The sequence below is a fragment of the Oculina patagonica genome, chromosome 4 (assembly GCF_052425735.1).
Source record: "Oculina patagonica isolate OP01 chromosome 4, crgOcupat, whole genome shotgun sequence".
NCBI classification, from domain to species: Eukaryota; Metazoa; Cnidaria; class Anthozoa; order Scleractinia; family Oculinidae; genus Oculina; species Oculina patagonica.
In genome coordinates, this window is record NC_135761.1 from 23,448,746 (window position 1) to 23,468,273 (window position 19,528).

Here is a 19,528-nt window from a genome sequence, read left to right on the forward strand (position 1 = left end):
TCGTAAACACACTTCATTCCATTATCGTGGAATTATATTCGTTAAATTAATTTCACGAGTCTTCAAACGTTCGTCATATATTCTTTAAGAATAAAGGGATTCCTGCGTGGCTCATCCCATATTGCGAAACGTTCCCTGCGAAATTTTCAACTGGCCAATTTTGCATTGTGCTACACGGACACTTACCATTGTAGAACATTGTGAACACGGACACCTTCGAGAGACTCTGTAACAGACACCGAGAAATTACTTGTGAGAGACCCGCCGGAAGGGCCCTAAGAGAGGTCTTGAGAGAGAGAGAAAAAGAGCAAGGCTTATTAAACAGTTTGCAAACTATATTTCGAAAACCACAGTTGGGAGAGAACAACATGAGAAACGACCTGAGAGGTGGGGCGACCTGCGCCTTTTGCAAAGTTCTCTATAACTGGCCTAACGAAACAATAAAAATTACAAAAAATGACCCAACGGCAAGCACAGAGGAGATGCAGACTAACAAGAATCAATAAAAATATAGCTTTGAAAGTAGTGCTACCCAACCGCTAGAGGTAAGCACGCGCTTAAAAAGCTAACCGAGACCAAACATAGAGCGTTTTCACTCACGTGGCCGGCATCTATGCAAATTTATTGAAACAAAAGAAGGTGTTTACATAAGCAAAGACTACCAATCCCATAGGATTGGCTTGGTACACCAACATGGACGCCGTTTCATTGTTTGGAACACCAATATGGCCGCCGTGACGTCATGTGAAAACGCTCGATATGCTTGACGAATAACAAATGTTGAATCAAAGTCAATACCCCTTTCAAAACTTTTCGCACTCAGAGCTTACTTATAACACGGCTTGAAGACACTTGGGGCAACACTTTAAAGAAAAGATAGGCACGAGGAAGAAAACAATGATCTTTTTTTTTTAATTTATTACACGGTTACGTCATATTTACATATCCCAGCAATGAGTTACATTGCATATTCTTAAAGCGGTTTACTAAAGGCTGTTTTTCACAGGGAATAGGCGCTGGCACATGTGTATAAGAACTAACACATTTAGCCAGTTCTCATGCTGTCCTCGACTACTTTGTTTACTTGTGCTTACTAGTAAACAAAGTAGTTCGTTCTTCTTATGCTTATGCTCATGCATATTCCTAGTGAGGACAAGATAGGAATGGAAATATTCCTTCTTCTATAGCTTATGCTTATGCTTGGGCTAAAGCTCAGTGAAAACCAGCCTTTATATTGATGTCATTAGTAAACCAAACAGAACAAAAACAAAGCATTAAATTGGTGGCTGGTTGGGCAGAGTGATTACTTTGTTTTACGACACTCAATCGAAAATTGCTTTATACTTCTAATCAATCAATCAATCAATAAAATTTATCTACCCTCGGAGTTGTCGGGGACTGACTAGGCTCGGGTGTTTTTATGGGTTGTCTATGAAAATAGCCATTCAACCCTAGAGTGAAGTGAAGTGAAGTTAAAACCAGTAACAAAAGTAAGTAGTTTAGTGAGACTTATGTTCGAAAAGAGACGTTTTCTATTAGCTGCAGTTGACCCTCCCATAGGCGGAAAACGGGCAAACCTTAGTGTCTCCTTGTGAAAGGTGGCCCTTACTATGTGGGTTTGACTGATTACACGGTAATTATGTCATAGCTTTTAGCCATTTAATGAAAAGTGAACATCAGGAATGGGACGCCCATGATCATGAAGTAAGATGGCACAAGAACGTCTTACAGTTGTGCCGGTGCGTTAAATTGTAGAGTATGTTAGGATTTTCCTTGAAACTTACTTTTAGTTTCATGTTAAACAACTCTCTAAGGTGTTGTTCGGTTAAATAGATCGCCGTACTTTCTTGATGCAAGCCAGAATAAATCTCTAGCCGTTTAAGTAGGTGTCCGTACAGGTAAGACAAGCTTGTGTCGTAGCTCAGTCCCCGCGTGTACTGAGCCATGGTGATTTCGTCCCCTGCACGTCACACTTTTCATACAAGTTAAACAAGTGGTCAATACAGGTTTATCCGGTTTGAGAACAGCACTGCAGCAAGGGAATAGGGCAGCTGAATATCATGCCTCGCGCTGGATTTGCGGAAAGTGGTTTGACCGTTGGTGCAACATTGCTAGTGACCTTTTAGTTTGTATTTGATGAATCTGGTCAGATTTACTCTCGCAGCATCCACCACAGGAAAATGGTCTCCGAGTGTTCTTCGTTCACTTTTTATCTGAAGAAGAAACGAGAAAATTCTCAGGAACTAGCATGTCGCAACGATTTTACCAACCCAATCGAGCCTTGACCAGGGGAGGGTTAAGGTGGCCCGCGGGTATTTATGAGGCTGACAGTTCCCTTTTTTAAGCGCGTTTTTAAGCGGAAAAACGTGAAGCGATTGCTTAGATGTTTGAGAATCTGAAAGAATAATGCTTAAATTACATAAAATGATAAGTTTTATAGCGATCAAACGCGATTTGTTTAAGATATGAGAGATTTTCAGAAGCCTTAGTTTTTAATAAAATGCGATTATTTTTAAAATGCCACGGTGAATTTTTTTGTAATTACCCCAAAACGCTGCCAAACAGTCGAAGTTAACTCACAACAACTTACAGGAAAATCCACTCCGTAGATTTCCTGAACGAGCGACATCTTTATTTTGCCTTTAAAAACTGTTGTGTTATGCGTCTGTCTTGACCGTCGCATAAATGTGATACTTATAATAACCCGGTACCAGCCAGTTTTGAGGCTGATGTCACCTTATAATCTTGTGTGTAAAAGTTAAAAAGATCGTGTATATACATCAAATGTTAACAGTCAGTAAAGATGGATGGTTTTCAGCCGAATTTTTGAAAATATCAAACAAATGACGTTATTTCAAATTGCGAAAAATTTGTCGATTTGTTTTGCATTTTTTTAAACCTGCAGCTAGAACAGGATATTGCAAAGGTGTGTGCCGAGTTTCAGCGTATTCCTTTCATACGGTTTGAAGAATTTAGGTCGGATAGTCAGGTACATTTGCTTTCCAAGTTCTAATCGCTTTGTAAACCACTCATTTCAAAAGAAATTATTCTGTTGTTGTTCGAAGAGAGGTGTTACTTCCAAATTCCGCACGATCTTCTACCACCAGCGAATACATGTGTAGGAACGGTAGTTGTCATTTTAGTAGTAACTATTTTAGGCTGTATTATTTCCAAGTGACAGAAAATCATGCGGAATTTGAAAGTAACACCTCTCTTCCAAAACAACAGTATAATTTCATTCAAAATGCGGGGTTTTCAAAGCGATTAGAACTTGGAAAGCAAATGTACTTGACTTTCCGACCTAACTTCTTTAAACCGTATGAAAGGAATACGCTGAAACTCGGCACAAACCTTTGCAATAACCTGTTCTAGCTGCAGGTTTTAAAAAATGCAAAACAAATCGACAAATTTTTCGCAATTTGAAATAACGTCATTTGTTTGATATTTTCAAAAATTCGGCTGAAAACCATCCATCTTTACTGACTGCTAACATTTGATGTATATACACGATCTTTTTAACTTTTACACACAAGATTAAGGTGACATCAGCCTCAAAACTGGCTGGTACCGGGTTATTATAAGTATCACATTTATGCGACGGTCAAGACAGACGCATAACACAACAGTTTTTAAAGGCAAAATAAAGATGTCGCTCGTTCAGGAAATCTACGGAGTGGATTTTCCTGCAAGTTGTTGTGAGTAAACTTCCACTGTTTGGCAGCGTTTTGGGGTAATTACAACAAAATTCACCGTGGCATTTTAAAAATAATCGTATTTTATTAAAAACGAAGGCTTCTGAAAATCGCTCATAACTTAAACAAATCGCGTTTGATCGCTATAAAACTTATCATTTTATATAATTTAAGGAATTTTCTTTCAGATTCTCAAAAATCTAAGCAATCGCTTCACGTTTTCCTGTTTTAAAACGCGCTTAAAAACGGGAACTGTCAGCCTCATAAATACCCGCGGGCCACCTTAAACAAACAAACTCAATGTTCGGGTATCATTTGGATCAAAAAGGTAAGTTTACAAATTGGGGATGGAAGGATTTAACGTCAGTTTGTGCTTCTTCTAAAGAAAAAGTATAGAAGCAACATTTAGTAGCAGGCGCCTTTCCAAAAGACTTCACAATCTCGTCTCCAGAGGCCACGATCCTTCTGGTCTGCGCCAGGGATCGGGACCTCTGGGCTTTTCTGAAAACCCGCCACAAAGGCGTCTGAATCTGATTGGCTGTTGAAAACTTGTTCGTTTCACCACAATCTCCGGCGCATGCGCACAGGATTTCCTGGTTCCGGTTTTGGATTCGTCCAGAGCCGTTGAGTTTCCCGACCGCTGGTCAAGGGGAACGCAGGCTCTGAGAACGAGATTGAAGACTTCACCACCTAAAAATTGCATAACTTTAATTTGCATTATCGGTTTCAACCCTCGCAGACTAATCTAGGACTGGTTTAAAATCTGTATCCTTGGGTAAAAGACAACCAACCAATCACAAGCCTGGCCTACTCTAACGTCACTGTCCGTGTCGTTTCGAATCAGCCAATCAAAACACTCATTACCCTGGATTTGAGGACTGGTGCCAACTGTTGGAGGTTCACAAGAAGACCGATCGAGTCTGCAGCAGCGTTGACCAGCGGACCGTCGGCAAATGTATCGAATATGGCGTCAAGGGCCTCGCATATCAGCCATAAACTGTGCTGACCGATAATGATATCACGAAAAACTGTACCCAGTGACTGAAAGGACAACAATTCACGCGTTAGTTTCTAACATTAAACACTTCAAGGCAAAACGGTTAAAGCTAGTATCAATACTCCAAGAACTGCAGGGAAAATGACCAGAAACGACACTTCCAAAAGAAATGAAGGTACTCTTTAGTTACGCGAAGGAAGGAGAGACGCAAGCGATATCTAATGAAAATACACTCAGTGAAAACTGTTCAGCCACGAAAAAAAAAAACGAAAAACGGTGTTCGAGAATTATAAAGAATTTTGATAAACATCTGACTGAGTTTTGAAGAATTTTGTAAAACAAATATGAATATTTCAGGTGATAAATTTAAAGAGTTACGGCTGTTACGCTGATAGAGATAAATGAAAATGAATGAGATCTTCTTTCCACCGAGGTTCCCACACATGTACATGATTTATTTCAAACATTCATCACCGCATACTCTAACTAATGTGTCGAATAAATAAAATTAAAGGATAGCTACGAACCTTTAGAACCTCAAGAGTGTTGTCCTTTTTGGCGGCCATCTTGCCAATGAATCCCAGAATGCTAATCAGCTTGACTTTGACAGCCTCACACGACGTCTCAGCAGTGACTCGGCACAATATGGTCACGTGTTCAGCTGTTATACCCTACAAGAAAGACAGGAACTTTCCTGAGAGCACGTTGAATTACGCTACATAGTGGACATCCAAGGCCTTTTTGCGCGCATTTTTTGCTAACCGGCTTTTTCGCGCCCTTTTTTTTTTCCTGAGGCGCTGACCAGCTATTTTCGCGTCCAGTTTTTGCTGACCGGCTTTTTCGCGCGCATTTTTCGCTGAACAGCTTTATCGCGCGCTTTTTTTCTATGACTTGCACCTTCACTAAATGCTGTTAAGACATTGCCGTTTTTCATCAAGTATTGGTTTAAGTACCTGAAAAACGTATAAACTACTTACTTGAGGCTCTCGTAAAGAGGACATTTTGTCCATGATTGATCTAAGAACTCCAGTCGCGGCCTCTAGGAAGTCTTCCTCATCAGACACAAAACCCTTGGCTAGGGTCAAAGAAGAAACAAAACCCGTAAGTTCTCTAGAGTACAAAAAAACCTTCAACTCACTGTCTTGTTTTGAGGGGGCTTCGTGGAGCTTGTGCGGTACAAGCCCCACGAACTGAAAAAAGTGGTCTTTTCATGCATGACTGTCGAAAATTGACCTAAGTTTGATTCGTTTTGTGATTGGTCTACGAAAACGCATGCAACATTTTTAATCAATGAGGTGAAGATTATGTCCTTCCAGCCAATCAGATGCAAAGCCACAACCAGTGTTACGTTCGCCCACTAGATTGGTCCACTTCCCACTGTCACTGCAGTGCAATACCTGGGCTTGTAAAAGCGTTGGTTCTAGTTTAACGACAGTCAATAGAATACATATGTTAGTACTTACTTTCTGTAGCAAACGTGAGAGAGAAGAGCGAACTCCAAAGCTGTCCAAGAGCTTCTTCTCCTCCCAGCAGGTCTGTATCCAAGGCTGATACTATGTTGTTAAGGCATATCAATGCCCTTGCTTGTACTATGCTTAGTCTGAAAGAAAAAATTATATGCAACAATATTACGACATGAAAGAACGGTCACTGTGTGTCATTCAATTCAATTCAATTCGTTACAGCAAACCCCTTTTCAACGAAGTACCCGGGATAACGAACAGTGTTCTTCGGCCCAACTGTAAAATGTGTTAAGCAGAACCTCGATTAATCGGAGTAAACTCAACAAATTCCACAAACTTCTTACATTTCTAACAGCTTCTTTCCATCCGCATGCGCCCTCAAGGACTCGTAAATGCTTGCTTCGCCAAAGGAACTCTTACACAGGACCTGATGAGAAAAGTCGTCTCTTCGTTTCAACACGGAAAACAGATTAACAGTTCAACACTGAATTAATAATTTACAATTAATAGCTTAGAGAAATTTTCATTGAAATGTCGCAAAGTCAAAACCAAAGTAATCACAATAACCACCCACAAGAAACGCAAACAACACAATTAACCAATGAGAGTTCGAGGCAAATACACGTGCTTTCCCGCGCATTTTCCCAGCGCTAAGCGCGGGAAGAGCATGGGAACAAGACGCGATTGGTTTCGGTTTTGCGTCTGATTAGTTGAGTAGGTGGCGCGACTTTTTTAACAAAGCCGCTGTAAACATGTTGTTCTTCATCTTACCCGTTTTGGAACTCCTTGTGTGACAATTGCGTTGATCATTTCGGCAGACAGACTTTCCGGACTCTGAAACACGTGAAAAACAAAAGAATTAATTCGACAAGCTACGGCCTTTGATACCGGTAATTGTTTTCAACACTAGTTCGGCCTAGTTCCCGGCTTTTATCCAGTCTCGATATTGACGAGATTACCAAATTCATATAGGTAGTCCAACAAAAACAAAACAGAATAGTGTTAGAATTTAAGAAATTTCATGAGCTGCAATAGTAAGTAGCTGTAGCCTGTAGGATACTCTTCTTTAATTTTTACATTGGTCTTTGACTTTTATCTACACCTGATTGAAGAAACGTTGACCCGTGAAAAGCATAAACGATATACGATGCGACCCAAATGTTGACTGGGAAATCGGAAAAAGTAATCGTGTTCTGTTACAGAATGAACATAATAATAAGACAGGTTGCATAAATCATGCTTTCAAAGCTCTCAAAGAAAAAAATGCCTCGATTATAAATAAATTGAACATTACTAAGCTAACCAATGCTGTGTACCCATAATCCTATTCGGTCTTATCGTTCATGGTTTGTGCTTTTCACGGGTCAACGTTTCTTCAATCAGGTATATATACTTTCTGGGTAGCCGGCTAGTTAAAAGAAACCAAGCCTTTGGATTTCGGCATGGACGTTGCTAAGTAACGTGCTGACGTAATGACATGTGGCGTGCTCGTGCAATTTCCTGATTGGTTTATTAGAATCGGAAACTATTTGGGTTATTTTCACGAAGATTTACGAGAAGGGCACCACTTGTTCAACTCCCCTAAGGGTGGCGAGGCGGGGAGACTTATATCTTTCCTTCGAGCCCAAGACTATCTTAGCATAAAAAATAGAGAGCCGAGACGTTGACACTCCTGAAATTTGACTAAAATACTGCGAGATGCATGTTTTCTTCAAGGACCCTTGTTCTTACCATGTCGATATCTTGTTGAGCGGCTTCTTCCTCTGCATCTTCTTCTACAGAGTCCAAGCTGGCGCAGTCATCCACGTCTTCCCATTCATCTTCATTTGAATCTAAAATAAATAAAATACCCTCAGCCATTATGGACATTGCCTGACGTGACTAAACACTTGTCACGAATTAGTCACTAGCTACACGTGTTAACTAGAGCTTTATTGTGAATTATTCAAATTTATTTATTATTCCAGGATCCGGTTCTTTGTATTGTCCGTTGGCCCTTTCTCAAGTTTAAAGTGTTGAATTATTCTGTAAATGAAACTACCCGTATATAAAAGAAAAGATCTGTAAATACATTTGTATTTATGATTTGGCAATCATTTGCAAAACGTTATCGAAAAAATTTCATTTTTTAATTCTTTTTTAAAATTCGAAATTCGACACTCTTTACAGTGAAAGAGTTTCAAAAGCTGTTAGCACCCACAACTTGACGATTGCGTGACGCCGCATTACGTCCGTGTCCATCGCGCACTTGGAAGACTGGGATCGAGACAAATGATAGTCACGAGTTTTCCCTTTCACAATAACACAATACCACCAGGAACACAACAAGAAGAAATGGACGCGATGCGAAGATTCTGCTTTCAACTCTTTCTTCTATACACAATTCTTTTTTCTGTTAAAAACGTATCGTCTTTCTCAATCAATCAACAGGATGAGCCTTACGATCGTCAAGATTCCCACGAAAGCGAAATTCAAGAATACGTGAAATACTTCGCCAGGCCGACTGTTTCGAGTCCTCTGAAACAATTCCTCGACAAGCCGAGGAAGTTGTTCGCTTTGGCAAAAGCAGCTGAATTAGCCGTCGATAGTTACAGCAAGAAATCGCTAAGAACTTGCCGACTTCGGCGGATCATCGATTTAAAAGAGCTACGGAATGACACGGAATTCTGGTTTCACACTCTGGTGATGGAAGAGAATAAATTTCTTACTGAGGCGTTCTTCAAGGTACAAATCTCGCATCGATCGCTGGAAAAAGAGGAGTTAGATTGGAGCAAGTTCAGCTTCCATAACTATAAAACTATTGGATCTTATGAGGAGGATTGTGATCAACTGAGCAAACTTGCAAACTGCAAATGCGGTTACGGAGGTAGATGCGTAAAGGGCACCGCTCAAATTTCACCCTGGCTTGCATTTGCTCTCAAAACACAACGAGAGATTCAAATCGATGAGCCATTTGTCCAAATACAAATGGTGTCCGCACACAATGCCTTCAATGACCGGGCGGATGGGTACGGAAGAGCTGACGACTGTCCCTGGCCACCACCCTACAACCATACTTGCCTGGACTTAGCCAATCAGGAATTCAGTTTCACTGATTTACTCAACATGGGAGTGCGTGGTATGGAAATCGACCCTTGGTGGTGTTTCGGCAAGATGCTGTTGAGCCACGATGATGATGTAGCATACTGGGGGTGTGCTCCCTGGGATAGGGAATTTGAAGACGGGATGAAAGAAATAGGCGAGTGGGTACACAAGCCAGAAAATGCCCAGGAAGTGATTCGCTTGTATTTTGAAGATGGTGCCACACACACGTATGGTCATGACCTCTTAATCAATGGGCCAGTTGCAAAGTACCTCGGAGATAAAGTTCTCACCCCCAATGAGTCGAGAAAATATTTTCCAGGAAGATGGCCCACTACAAGAGAGATGAGAAAAATCAACAAGACTGTCATTATCTCTGGGTTTGGTGACCAACATGGTGGAGAGTACATTTTTGACAGATACTGGTATGAAACAACAAGAAACAAATTTGTTGCCAGCCCGAACTGTTCAGGTATTGACCGAGATAATCCGTCAAGAGTATACTGCGACAGCACCGAGTACATCTTCTTCTGGGACGGTCCAAAAGAAACTGGTGTAATTCTAGACTATTCGAGGTTTATGAAGTGTGGCGTGACATACCCAGCGGCAGATCAAGTGAACCCTGTTTTACTGGAGACTGCTGTGTTTACATGGGCAAAAGGTGAACCATCAAAACCACTAACAGAAACATCCTGCGTATTATTGGATGGAAAGACGGAAAGGTGGCACATAGGCAATTGTCAAGAAGATAACCTGTTTGCCTGTCAATCAATCAAAACTGTCACTGACTGGGTGACTAGTGCCGTAACAGGCCCATACACTAAACCGGTTTGTCCTGATGGCTACCATTTTAGCATCCCTCACAATGGCTTCCAGCATCAGCAGCTAGTTAATGGCATGAAAGGCAGAACTGTGTGGATTAATATGACTCCTTACATTGACTTGCTGGTATGACACTCATTAGGCAAGACTGTAATGGAAGGTGTAGCCCAGGGGACTACATGCCCCTCCCTTTTGGGGGAAAATTAATTTTTTATTAGCCTCTAAGATTGCCAACTGGCACATTGCACAATTAACTAGTTAATATTTCTTCAAATAATTGCAATTTTTGACACAAAATAGTCTTGGGAATGCTTGACATCTGACAGTGAGGTATAATGAAGACAGTATTGTATAGTAGTATATCTAATATATATGGAGATTACTTTAAGACAATTTTGTTTTAACACTTTTTTACATTTTTTACTCATTTCTATCATGATCTATATTAAGTTTTATTTCTTAATTTGGGGGGAAAGGCCATGCGAGCTAAGGTTGCTGAAGGTTTCAAGTTTTGAATCAGTGTTACTTTTGCTAAAAACCAACAGGAAGCTCAAAAGGTGATTTTGAACATCGGTGAACTTTTATGAATTTTATGCTTCTTTAATCTCCAAAAGTGATAAAGAATCTAATCATTTTAAATATTGGTTTTCTAATAACATGTATTTTGTTCATGTAAAACCAAACTGGGCCAGTCTTTACAAATGCAAATAACAAATCTAATGGAACTTAAAGAAAAAACTTATCAGTGTCAAGTGCAGGGAAATGAAGTCAAGCCATGATTGGTTTTTGATTTGTTTCTGTTTGGTTAAATAAACGGTGTGTTTGTTATGAATGGTTAGAACAATTTATACAAGTTCTTAAAATCAAATTAATAACTAAAAAACAGATAATTCTTTGTTTCATTTCACCTTATGTACTGTAGGGGTGCAGATTACAGTCAACTCTCGTTATAGCGGACACGCTTGGGGCGTCGTTGTAATAGCGGGAGTAGCGAGAGTCCGTAATAGCGGGAGTCATTTCCAGTCAAACCTCTTTCGCCGGGGATCGGGATTTTGTCCGTAATAGCGAGTGTCCGCAATAGCAGGGTGTCCGCAAGGCGAGAGTTGACTGTAGTAAGAGTCTTTGAACTTTGAATGAATTTTATTTGAAAATGTATATTTATTAACATAATTATTTTGAAGACAGAGTATTTGAATAATTAAACGTTTTTTATGCCACTTGACTGGTCATATGTTTTTATTTCCCAGGGATATCGCTAAGGGCGATCTGCTGGCTATTTTCACCAGGTGAACAAAGAACGTAAATCTGGCTGAAATTTCACATGAAAACAAAGACTTTGGTAACCTTTTTGAGCTGCCAAGGCCAGAAAAGCCAGCTGGGTTTGTTAATTAGCCAGCTTAGTATTTTCTTAGCTGGATCCCTGATTTCTCCTTGACAAATAACTGCACTTGTCTTACATGCACATTTATCTGAAAGGTTATCATGTGTGTAGAGGACAACATAAGTGTTTACGGTAATTTTTGTCACTGTTTTGTGATTTATGGAAGTGGTTATAATACTTTTTATATTTCGCGAGACTAATTTTCGCGATTGGCAACGTTAGCATAAAAAATACAATAGAAATCGTTTAGAATTTTTCGCGGGTCTTTATTTCGCGTTTTTGAAAATCGCGAAAATTAAGTCCCGCAAAAATAAGTAACAATAAGGTAGTCAATTTTGTGGGGCTAAATGAAACTTAGGCAAAGTTAAAATCGAGCCAATGGTAGTAAGGAGTCTCATCAATTATGCATTATTATGTCTATGGGGAATTCCAAGGACAATGCCACATGCTTTTGCTTTACACTGTTTAGATTACTCACTCAATCCACTCCCCCTTCCCATGAAAAATGAAATAACTCATAACAGTAGTACATGTTTTTGTTAAAGCTGGTAATTTTCTGGAATTTTACACAGTGGAATGAACTTGTGTCTCAAAGCCTGAGTATCAATAAAAATCTTGCTGTTCTGGGAACACCAAATAAATAATAATGTGCCATTACATCTTGTGACTGAAAATCCTCTATAAGTTTACGAGTATTTTTCAACCAAAGTAACAATCTTACCATCAGGGCAGCACATGTTGGAGAGAATTTCCAAAGCCAGTTGTTGGGCATTTAACAGCATCTGGACATCTTCAATCTAGAAAAATTGCATTTAAAAAAATAAATGATTTCCTTTTTAAGGCACAGTGAATCCTTGCTTATTGTCTGGACTAACATGCCACAGCAAGTGTAGATTAGTCAACAAATTAATATTTAATGTGTCTCTTTTTAGTTGACCTTATACACAATCATTACTTTACATTTTTGTATATTTAATCCATAAAGGAACAACAAACCTGTACATGTAGCTGCATGTCAGATACAAAATAATCTGTTCTGATTAACACATCAAACTTTTGTTGTGAACTTTCTCAGCTAATACATTAGCTAGCTTAGAAAGTTACAGAATTGCATTATAACAGATTGTTACTTACTTTAGTGGGTATTGGGGAGCAGTTTGCTGATGACATCAAAACAGTTCACATCAAGAACTTGAGCCAAGACTTTGACGACGGCTTGAAGAAGTTCATTAAAACTACACACTGGAATGGTGTAGCGGATGTTGTACAACACACCTGAATAACAATGAAAAAGCAATACACACTCTAAGTGGGGGCTAATGGCTGGGTTGCAATGATTTTGGAGAACACCTGTAGGAATGCTCTCCTTCTACATGTACATGTAGGCGCTTGCTTGCCACAATGAAAGCCCCCAAGTTTCTCACTCTGGCACCTATCCTCAACTTTAGCAAGCAAATTTGTGAGATTAATGTCAATAGACTTCAAAACAAGATTAATAGCAAGAAAAAATGAAACGCCATACCTGCAGTCAAGACTTTCAGCAGCAGCATGTCGCTAGATGTGCCGTCAGCCATTAGAGACTTCTCAAGAGTCTTCATCAGGTCACTGGAGCCACACAGAAGCTGAGCTGCTGAGTTGTTGTCTTCAGTGACAGTGTGAAGGCACTGGGCTAAAAATGGAGGATTAAACTAATCAACAACATAATTTATTGCTTTGGTTATTCTAGATCACCAAAAAGTTAAGACGGATTCCGCTGAAGAGTTCAAGCATACCGTAGTACGTAAAATTAAGTACGCAAAAATCTACTCATAGTACGGCAACATTTTGTATTACCAATTAAAAGATCTTATCGAACATTCATTTGTCTTAGTGACACAACATAATTAAATATCTAAAGATTCTCGAGAAAATTAAAGTCAATCACTCGTAAATAGATGTTGTATAACGCGACTCATTTGTGACATTCTGAACTGCTCTATTGAGATTACGTCCACTTTAACTGAAATATTGACAATTTCAAATCCATTTTCCTCTCGCGGGAGTCAGCTTGAGTGCTAATTAAATTTTTGGCAGGTTTAAATATATTAGCTAAGTAACTTAAATTGTGTACTCACTGCTAAAAGGTATTTTAAAGTGATTAACTTACAATATTTCTGCCTGTATTGCTCGAATGTTGAGGGCGGAAACATCTTAACACTTCCAAATCGAGAAATAAGATTACAGTGATAACATGTTATAAGGTAATTAAAATTTGAGTGGCACTGTATAAGTGACCACATTTAACAATAAGCAATCACCATGGTTTGAAGGAGTTTGATGGCTATCAAGTGCAGTTTATTGAAATCAATGGAGAATGAAACTGCTCTTACCAAGGCACTCTTTGAAAATCATCATTAAGATTGTCTAGTAAATGAACATTATTCACCACTGCATTAATTCATCATCGTGATATGTAGTGTGGACTCACAACTGAAGAGTTAACAGCTTCCTCTGACAGTTTGTAACTACTCCAATAGTGATGATCACCTCCTTAGTTAAGACAAAATTAATGTGCAGTCTTTTCTTTGATTATTGTTTGTGAATTAAATTTCCCTGCTACTAGAGACTGTCTCCTGTTCCATTTTTTTAGACTGATTAAAATGGAGGCTATGCTCTGACATATGATCATGAGTAATGTTGTTTGGTTAATCAGACTTATAGGTGGCCACCCCTATAAGCTGGTGGTTTCTTGAGGTTTCCTCACACTACTTACCATAGTTCCATTTCAAAAGTGGCTAATAAATATGATGATGATGATGACAACAACAACGATGAAAAAGATGATGATGATGATGATGATGATGATGATGATGATGATGAGGGACGCTTGCACATGCTCAATGTGAATCGTTATGAGCCAGAGCAGAGTCTTCTGATCTTTTCATCTCAAAACAAGAGCTCTTAGAGTTACAACTGCGCTGTCTCGTAAGTTTGGGGAGTGTGGGGGGGACAAAAACCCCCCCCCTTTTTTTTTTTAAAAATAAAATTTTTAACAATGGAAAAGGAGACTCTGCTAGCAGGGAATTGTAAACTGAAAATAACACTAGAATCTTACCTGCAGGAATTGCAACACTTGTAGGGTAAATGTCAGTCTTTAGACTTGACACAAGGTAAGGCAAAAGGCCTTGTTTGTTGAAAATATCCACTGCTACATCACTGCTTTCACTGGCAAAAAAAAAATGAAAACAAAATAAAGGACGTTCACGCTTATTGTTTATGCGCATCCCTACTGCGCACGTAATTTATGTCGCAACACCATGCCAAGCCATACATTGAGCGCGCACGCTTGAGTAAAATTTCTAAGAACATATAGGGGGAGTTGCCGTTCTGCTAGTTTCGCTTGCAATTTGCCCTCTTAAATGGTCGGTGACCCCTATTTTTTTCTTAATGGATCACTTTTGTTAATAAATATCTACGTTTTGCGAGAAAATGAAAAAAATATATCGAGTGGAAATATGATTTTTTTGTCACACTGACGGTTTAAATTCCACTTTTTGAACTTTCCTTTAATTTACCGTACGACAGTTTTAGGTTTACAAATAAGATTGCAAAGCTTGGAATTATTTAGTACTAAACAGACACACTTCTACAAAATGTGACCAAGATCGTTAGCCTCCCTTTACTCATCTTTGATATTTTTAATTATAAACCCTGTAAACCATGCTGAATTACATGCACCAATTTTACAAAATCAGGGTAGTTTTCCACACACTCTTTCTCTGAAACAAAGTCAGTAACCCCAACTTTTTTTGTATTTCTTACACAAGTAACTCATTATCTGACCGCAGCAAAAAAATTAAAGAAATCTATCAAGTAGAAAATTTTGGCAGGAACGTCCTTAATACTAGCCAATTGATAGCTAGTTAAGAAACAAAAATTAGCAGTTAAAAACATATTACCTTATTGCTACCAAACCATCATAAATAATCATAGAAGCAGTTCAGCTTTGCATGTTATTCACTGTAGTAAAATATTACAAACATAGTGTTCCATGCAAAGATTTGTTAACTCACCAAAGATTCCATAGTAAGCTAACAGCCTGAATTGCCAAACTTGTTGATTGTCTTTTAAACTCAGAATTCCCTGGACTCTCATTAATAGCACCCAGAGCATCAAGAGACTGAACAATAAATAAAACTGAAAACTGAGTTATCATTATTAATAATAATTTTAATTGATTTAGCACCTGGGGCACTTATGTTATTTTGAGAGCTCAAGGGAAAGCGCCTATTGCAGACATGGTGCTTACATGTATTAGGACCATGCGCCTGCTCCATTTTTGTCTCCAGTAAACATCTGAATGTATGAATCTGAATCTTGATATACCATGATAGCACTGTATTTGAAAGCAGAACATAACTAGGGGTGCTTATTGGAATAGGCGCACTTACATAATAGGAGCACTTATTGGTACATGTATAGGGGTGAGGGCTGCTCATTAGTTAAAAACTGGGGGTGCTTATTAACAAAAACACATTCAAGGGGAGTGCTTATTAAAAGGGGGGCCCTTATTGGAAAGAGGAAACTATAATAGAATCATTACTGGAAGGTGCAATGAAGAACAAAGAATAATATTCCAACCAGGGATATTACTCACATGAACAATAAAGAGCTCAGGGATGTAGCTAAGAGCTGACTACCAGCTAATTTCAAAGGTTGAAAGAGATCTTATCACCAGCTGAAATTTCACAAGGAAACAAAGATTTGGGGTAATTTTGAAGTTATAGAGACCAGAAGAGCTGGCCGGGCTTTTCAGTGAGCCAGCTTAGATATTTCTTAGCTACATCCCTGAGAGCTGATAAACTCAAGTCTCAGCCCCATGGCAAATCGTTAGCCTACCAAGTTAAAGCTAGTATTTCATGTGCTATAAATGCTAGGCTATCAAATCATTAAATTTCTGTGATGAACTGCGTGAAAGCCACTTCAATCAATGACAAATAAGGAAAAGAAAAACATTTACTTTCCTCTCATCTACAGATAGTACAAAAATTTCTCACTTTTTAATATTTGCATCTCTACGTACCTGGCGTACAAATGTACTCAGTGGAGTCATTACATCTTGCTCCACCATTTTGACACACACCTCAGGACCCCCACCAAGACTTAAATTCCTGCACACAAAAAAAACAGTTAAAAGTGTAAATAAACTCCCCTAATAAAAATGCACAGCAGAGGTTTCAAACATCTTATACTGCAAAACTGACCTTGAAAATATCCATACCCACCCTGAGTAAGTTCCTTGGAAATTCCAAGGGGAAGAGGGTTAAAAAACCAAAGGTGTTAACAAATAAAAGTACACTAGAATTTCCAGAGGGATGGAGTATTCAAACCAAAAAGCCTTTGGTGAGAGGGGTATGAATATTTTTCCTCAAACAACACAAATCCAAGAGTGATTAGGTATGTTTCATTTTTGACCTAATCATAAAGTCAGTTCAACAACCTTTTTTTAATAATATTATTATATCCCACCAATTAATTTCTATGCACTCTCATTGCTCAAAACACATCACATGGTTGGTACCAAATAGGACAGCAGATATCAGTCCAGATGATATACCCTGTCTGATTTGATTTCTATTGTCCAATTTTCATTAACAGAGGAATGCAAAACAAACAAACAAAAGTCATATAATATTTTATGCAACATACCCGTATAACCGTGACTTTGTCTGTTGGAATTTTTTATTGTTTTCGAGCCCAAAAAAAGTTAATTAAAAATTCCAACGGGTAAAATTAATGCAATGACTATTGGCATATGTTGCAAATAGGTCCACCCAAAGTTTAGGTCTAACTCCCCCCTTCTGCCAGAAATGTCAGTTTTAAGTGCCAACTGTACCTCAAGGTTCCTGCGGCACCTTCCTGGATCCCTCTGTTGTCATCAATGAGCATTGGGCCCAGTCTTCGCACGACATCCTGCTGTAAAAGTGCTGGAATGGCTCCATGGTCAAACACCAGGTTGGCCAGGCCAGCACATGCACACTCGCGTTCACTCGAGAGTGCACTTGTCAGCTGTTATGGGTATTAAAAAAAAGACAGATATTACACCAGTCCATTACTATTATCTCTAATACCAGATCTTTTGATCAGCAAAATGATATAAAACCACTTTAACCCTTATATGGGTTGAAATAGCTTTAGAAGTAGGTGTGTATGTTGTGGTCTAAATTTATCTTTAGTTAAAAATTTTCAAACTAGTTTCATATTCATTTCCTTTTGTTTTAGATTATGATTGATAAATTTACGACAATGAAAAAATAAACATCAAACTAAACCACATCAGTACACTACATTTCCATAGATGCCAAGTCTCACGCTTTTGGCGCGAGACCACGCTTTGACCCAATCTCACGCTACCACGCCATTGAGACAGAATATCACGCTTTTTTCAAAATACTACAAATTGAGGAAAAAGTCTTAATTAATTTAAATATTTAAGAGATATATTTTCAGCTGTACTTTGGTAGAAATGAACGCTAATCGACCCTAATCGTCGATAATACTTCGTGAGACGTAAATTGATGGTTTAGAAACAACACATGCTTGCCCAAAAAATTTCTGGGGGGGGGGGCGCCCCCAGCCCCTAGAGGCGGCCGGCCCTCACTCTTTCTCACTCCACGCCAAACAAAAAACTTGGCATCTATGCATTTCAGTCCTGTCAAACTGCTAGGCTTTGGCATATCTTCACTGGTTGAATAACAGTTACTATCAAAATCACTAAAAAATCACTTAAAACGCTTTGTAAAAGATATTTGCCGTCAGATTCCTATACAAACACTGTAATTTCAACCCACTTTGCCTACTCGTCAAGATGGCGTCGAAAACCGTGATAAGGCCTGTTAAACAAAACCTGCTTCTCTTTTGAGGTTGAATACATCTCATGAGTCTTCCGACCCTGTTGCCTCCATAGCATCATTGTTCTGGAAAACTGATGCTTACATGGCCATGGAGCAACTGTTAAAAATTCTATAATAAATTACTGACAAATTATACACTCACAAACACGAATCATGTGATAAATTTTTTCAATCATGTGACAAGAATTGTGCTGTCGCCGGTTCAAATTAAAAACGGCGGTTTTACCGCTCTAGTGATTTTGATGGAAAACACAAATATTTTTCTATCTATCAACAGTTTACTTACAACTCAATTCATATGACCCATGTTTTTTTCATCTACACTATGCTGTGTGTGCAGAACCATTGACCAACATATATATTTTTTACTCATGATTGTCTTCAAAAAAGGGTAAGCAAGGTTATTCTCACATAGAAGTCCTTTGACACATCATTTGAACTTAAATAATATTAAATTCTTTCATTCTCACTACACCACAAGTTTGTAAATTGTCAAAAATAATAAAAAAAAAACAAAATATCATTATGTTTAATGTTTTTAATGATTAAGTTTCAAATGATTATTTCGTCAATTTCGTCTTTTTTAAACTAGCAATCGGTTATGTAAAAGACAGAAAGTTTATTAAGCTCTCGGTTTGAAAAATATAAAAAATAAAGCTTACCTTTTCAACAAGAGGCAAGGTTTTAACTCCAATCGTGCCAGCATTATCTTGAGCGTCGGTTAGCGCTTCTTTAACACTTGGCAATCCAGTGGGCCTATATCGAAATGAAGTGCGTTTCCTTGCCTTAGTCTTTCCCATTATTTTAAGCTTATAATTGAGCTAGGACACAAAATTTGCAACATAAACAACAACCATTTTACAACACACTAAGCCGCCATGTTGTTTCGCAAGATTCCACGTGCTGTTTTGTGTGTAACCTCTGACCATAATGCAGGCGGACACCACAAATTCTGTTTACAAGCAATAGCGTGACATCTAGCGTGACATTTGTCAGGAAATTCGAGGGTGAGCCCGTAGAATATTTTTCTTTTCAATTTTCTTTCAAGATATTTTGAAAAGTACCCCATTTTGTGGCTGAGACGTATGTCGCATAACTTGTGACGTTCCGTCTGCAAAAGTCTACGTTGCGCGCGTGACTTATGAGCTACCACTATCATGTAATTTTTTGTTAGCCATACTCAATAATATTTTACAACC

At 38.7% G+C, this 19,528-nt stretch overlaps 2 protein-coding genes across 2 annotated transcripts; one reads left to right on the plus strand and one right to left on the minus strand.

Moving 5' to 3' along the window:
- Positions 1-887: 887 nt before the first annotated feature.
- On the minus strand, positions 888-19,223 carry LOC144649878 (HEAT repeat-containing protein 3-like). Its single transcript, XM_078509469.1, is given in 17 exon segments — positions 888-2,213; positions 4,557-4,733; positions 5,217-5,360; positions 5,667-5,764; positions 6,153-6,289; positions 6,497-6,579; positions 6,924-6,986; positions 7,884-7,984; positions 12,158-12,233; positions 12,571-12,579; positions 12,581-12,711; positions 12,959-13,105; positions 14,531-14,640; positions 15,489-15,595; positions 16,499-16,586; positions 17,312-17,484; positions 18,992-19,223. Coding segments are annotated over 17 exon segments (1,884 nt in total). The 5' UTR covers positions 19,130-19,223; the 3' UTR covers positions 888-2,111.
- LOC144649877 (uncharacterized) lies at positions 8,473-11,277 on the plus strand. The gene is made up of 2 exons (XM_078509468.1): positions 8,473-10,973; positions 11,152-11,277. The coding sequence occupies exon 1, from the start codon at positions 8,487-8,489 to the stop codon at positions 10,185-10,187; it is 1,701 nt and encodes a 566-aa protein (XP_078365594.1). The 5' UTR covers positions 8,473-8,486; the 3' UTR covers positions 10,188-10,973; positions 11,152-11,277.
- Positions 19,224-19,528: the final 305 nt, after the last annotated feature.

Coding starts and splice junctions, on each gene's coding strand:
- LOC144649877 (XM_078509468.1), top strand. CDS start 8,487: ATGGACGCGATGCGAAGATTCTGCTTTCAACTCTTTCTTCTATACACA.